At 43.5% G+C, this 4,150-nt stretch overlaps 1 protein-coding gene across 1 annotated transcript; it reads right to left on the bottom strand.

Moving 5' to 3' along the window:
- Window positions 1-1,463: 1,463 nt before the first annotated feature.
- LOC103306896 (olfactory receptor 52P1-like) lies at window positions 1,464-2,438 on the bottom strand. Its single transcript, XM_008176392.4, has one exon. The coding sequence runs from the start codon at window positions 2,400-2,402 to the stop codon at window positions 1,464-1,466; it is 939 nt and encodes a 312-aa protein (XP_008174614.3). The 5' UTR covers window positions 2,403-2,438.
- Window positions 2,439-4,150: the final 1,712 nt, after the last annotated feature.

The raw sequence follows: 4,150 nt of genomic DNA, 5'->3' as shown, positions 1-4,150 counted from the left end.
TATAGACTCATCTATCTGAATTGTATAATTTAGGCTCTGATGAATAATTTCTAGGAGCTGCTATTTTACATCGGTGGCCATCTCCACAATATGGTGAGGAATTATGTCGTCGGAAAGTGGGATCACATCTAGCTGTGATGCTGCTTTCTCTCCTAACATCATTGTGCACGTATCCTTTAAATCTGGAAGTAGTAGTTTCTCTCCTATGTTGTGTGGCTTAGCAGCTTTGGCAATGTGCAAAGCCACAGAGTAAGAAGCCTCAGTAGCCTCTATGTTAACAGTTTTGTACACTTGAACAGCATTTTTTTTTTTTTTGTTAACTCAATGAGCTTCCTCTGAAACAAATTTACAGATTTATTCCTCAGTGGGTTTCCCATCCCATTTGTCCATATATACTTCCCTCAACTTCATATACTTCCAAGGTTGTTTCACATCACATCTGCTCCCCTTTGAGGCTGATTCTGATTATCCCATCCTCTACCTACTTGGGGTGGGATGGACGGTCCCAGCTGCAACCTCTCCCTGTTCTGCCACCTGCTGGTCTATAAGCACCCTCATTCCAATACAGTGTCTGGTTGCTCACCTGCTGTGGAGAAAGGGTGTCATGAAATATTTCTTTCAATATGGATTTAGAGGACTGCTCCAGACTACACTGTATTAGCAAATTTAGATCTTCTACAAAACATAGGTCATAGTGACTCCTGCTCGATAATCACTTTTCCTAACTTTCAATAAATCTCTAATATCCGAGGCATCTAGACCCAAGGTTTTCATCCACTTATCTTCTTTCCTTATCACTCATTTACTAGTCTGTCCACTCCTCCCATTCTGATTAGCAGAAACTGACTGCTAGATTTTGACCTTGCATTTAAAAACTCTCAACAATAAGCTCTAGTAGGATGTCCTCAATTCCTGCAGCAGCTTTCCTCTATTAGTACTTTCCAACGGAAACATTTGGTTTGTCCTCCAGGCTTCCTGAAGTATTGGGCGTGGAAAACGCAGGTAAATTTTAGTCACTGGATCATTGCACATGGGATAAAGAAGTTCAACACTGTAGTTTATTTCTTTTCTTTGGCTATCTGAAAGTGCAGCTTTTGTTAGTTGAACTGATCAAGAACCATGTTCACACATGGTGTAATGAAAGGACACCCTACATCAGAAAGCTGCAGTATATTCTCCTAGTATGGAAGTCATGGAAAGGCCGAGAGACAGGGTGTGTGGAAAGTTCAATCTGAAGGGTGACACTGAAAGAGATCAAGTTATGGTGAGGGAGAAGGAACTCAGCAACAGAGAAAGCAGTGCTTGGTGAAGGAGTGGTAAGACATTACATGTGAGGAATTTCTCAGACTATGAAATTCCACAATTTTGAGCTCAACAAAATTGGGAGAGAGCACCCTTGATTAACAAGGTGATATCTCTTCCCAATCTTCTTATACAGGTTTAAAGTCAGTGGCCCCGAGCGATCATCTTCTGCAGGTATATTTGCCCATTTTGTCACGAAGCTCTTTGGTTTTGACCCCATAAATGATAGGGTTGAGCATGGGGGGGACGAGGAAGTGGAGGTTGGCCAAGATGATGTGAACATGAGGAGCGATGCCTTGACCGAAGCGGTGTGTTACAGTGGAGAAGAGGAAGAAAGTACAAGACATCAGCATGACACAGATGTGGGCTGTGCAGGTGTTGAGGGCTTTCTGATGAGCTTTCTTGGAGGAGATTCTGAGGAGGACCCTGGTGATCAGACTATAGGAGAAGGCAACGAGCAACAGGTCTAACCCTAAGACTACAAATGTGACCACCAAGCCATACGTCCTGTTGACTGTGATATCCCCACATGACATCTTTGCCACAGCCATGTGCTCGCAGTACGTGTGGGGGATAATGTGGTTGGCACAGAATGGCTGCCTGCTCAGGAGCAGGGGCAGGGGCAGAACGAAGAGAACAGCTCTTATCAAACCCAAAAGCCCTAGCTTAGCTATTCGTGCGTTGGTGAGGATGGTTTCATATCTCAGAGGGTTACATATGGCAATGTAGCGATCAAAGGCCATTGCCACTAGGATGGCTGACTGCATAACAGAAACCGCATGAAGAAAGAACATCTGGGTGAGGCAGCCACCCACAGTAATCCCTTTCAAATTGAACCAAAATATACACAGTGCCTTCGGCACGACTGAGGTGGACGTGGCAATGTCTGTGAGCGCCAGCATGCAGAGAAGAAGGTACATCGGCTTGTGCAGGGTCTGCTCTTTGCCTACAACAAACAGAACCATGAAATTTCCCAACAGGCCGATAATGTAGAATACAGAGAAAGGGATGGAAATCCACATGTGAGCAGCTTCCAGACCAGAGATGCCAGCAAGGATGAATGTTGAAGGGCCAGAGGGGGAGAGGTTGAAAGCTGCCATAAGGTGGTTGATGCGTCGATCAGGCTCAGAAATGCTCAAGGTTCCTGTGAAGGGAGAGGAACACAGTGAGGGTCTTTAAACACTTTATAACAAATCGTTATTATGAATCTAGAAAAGGGGGTGAGCAGAGAGGTGGCAACATTTACAGATGGCACCAGATTATTTAGGTCATAGTTAAATCCAAAGAACTCCACAGAAGGAGCTAACCAAGTCAGATGAATGGATGTCATGATGACAGATGAATTTCCATTTCAATAACTGCAAATTGTATGGTCATTGGAGGGAAAATCTTGAACTCTTCAAACACCTTACACGGTTCTAATTTAATTGTATGCACTCAGGACAGGGATCTGGGTGTCATGGTAAACAGCTCTGTGAAACCCTGCTCACAGTGCAAGCATGGACAGAAACTGAGCAAAACGTTGGGATCTGGGAGGAAATGGGATATGGAATCATACAGGAAATACAATGCCATGAGATCAGTCAGTCAATTTTTCTCCCTCCTATGGACTCCTCTGTGTAGTACTGGGCACCCTTCTCACACAGGATATTGAAAAACTAGAGGTGTTCAGGCAAAGTCAACTAGAATGATCAAGGGCCCTGTGAAACTCATATGGAGAGAGGCTGAAAAGACTGGGGTTGTTACCTTACAAAGGAATTGAAGAAGAGGGGACATAAGAAAAGTTTGTAAAATACTGACTAGTAGAGGGGAAATGGAGAATGTGTTCTCTCTTGATCATAACAAAAGATCAAGAGGACATTCAATTAAACTGAAATGCGGCAAATTCGAAAGAGGTAAAAAAAATAATGCTTTCTCCATTCAGTGCCTAATCAGACTGAGAAACTCCTTGCTACAAGAGGTAGTTCAGGCCATGAGCTAAGCAAGAATCAGGAAGGGTTTGGACATATATATGGGGATTGGTCCTGTTTTGAGCAGGGGGTTGGACTAGATGACCTCCTGCGGTCACCAACCCTGATATTCTATGATTGTATGATTCTATGATATATGTGGATAGTGAGGCTATCCAGTTTCAATAACTACAGCTAAATAAATATTTCAGAAGGCCCACATGTTTCAGGGGACAAGCCAATCTCTAGCTGTTAGGCATCTGGGTGACATTTTCAGGAGGGCCAAATCACCACCCACTACATTAACTTGCAGCTGGGTTTCTTATATCTTCTACAGCCCCTGGGGCTGTCACTGTCAAAGAGAGAAGACACTGGACTGCATTGGAACGTAGATGTGATTCATGAAGCAATTCCTATGTTGAAAAGGAGCCAAGTTTCCTCCATGGAAACAGACATTTTCATGCTGGTCTATGATATAGCACTCAACAGAAAGGGCATGAAACTACAAGGATTTTGGTATTTAGGTATACAGGCCTGCACATCTGGGAGATCATAGAAAATGATGTGTACAGGTTACTGGTTCAGACCAATATGGATTGGTTGGTAAACTAGGTGGAAGCAAACAATATGCGTACTAATATAGCTATGTAGATATCTACATCTAGGGACAAAGAATGTGGGCAATGCTTACATGATGTTGGACTCTCGTGTGAAGTGCAATGACTCTGAACATGATTTGGGGGTGTGAAGACATAATTATCTAAACATTAGCTCCCAGCGTGAGCCTGTGGCCAAAAGAGCCAATGTAATCCTTGGATGATAACAAGGGGAATCTCAGGGAGACGTAGATAAGTCATTTTACCTCTATATTTGGCCCTGGTGCAACTGCTGCTGGAATC

This window comes from Chrysemys picta, chromosome 1 (assembly GCF_011386835.1).
Source record: "Chrysemys picta bellii isolate R12L10 chromosome 1, ASM1138683v2, whole genome shotgun sequence".
In the NCBI taxonomy this organism is placed as follows: Eukaryota; Metazoa; Chordata; order Testudines; family Emydidae; genus Chrysemys; species Chrysemys picta.
Note: the sequence above shows the minus strand (reverse complement) of the source record. Positions and strands in the feature narration are given on the sequence as shown.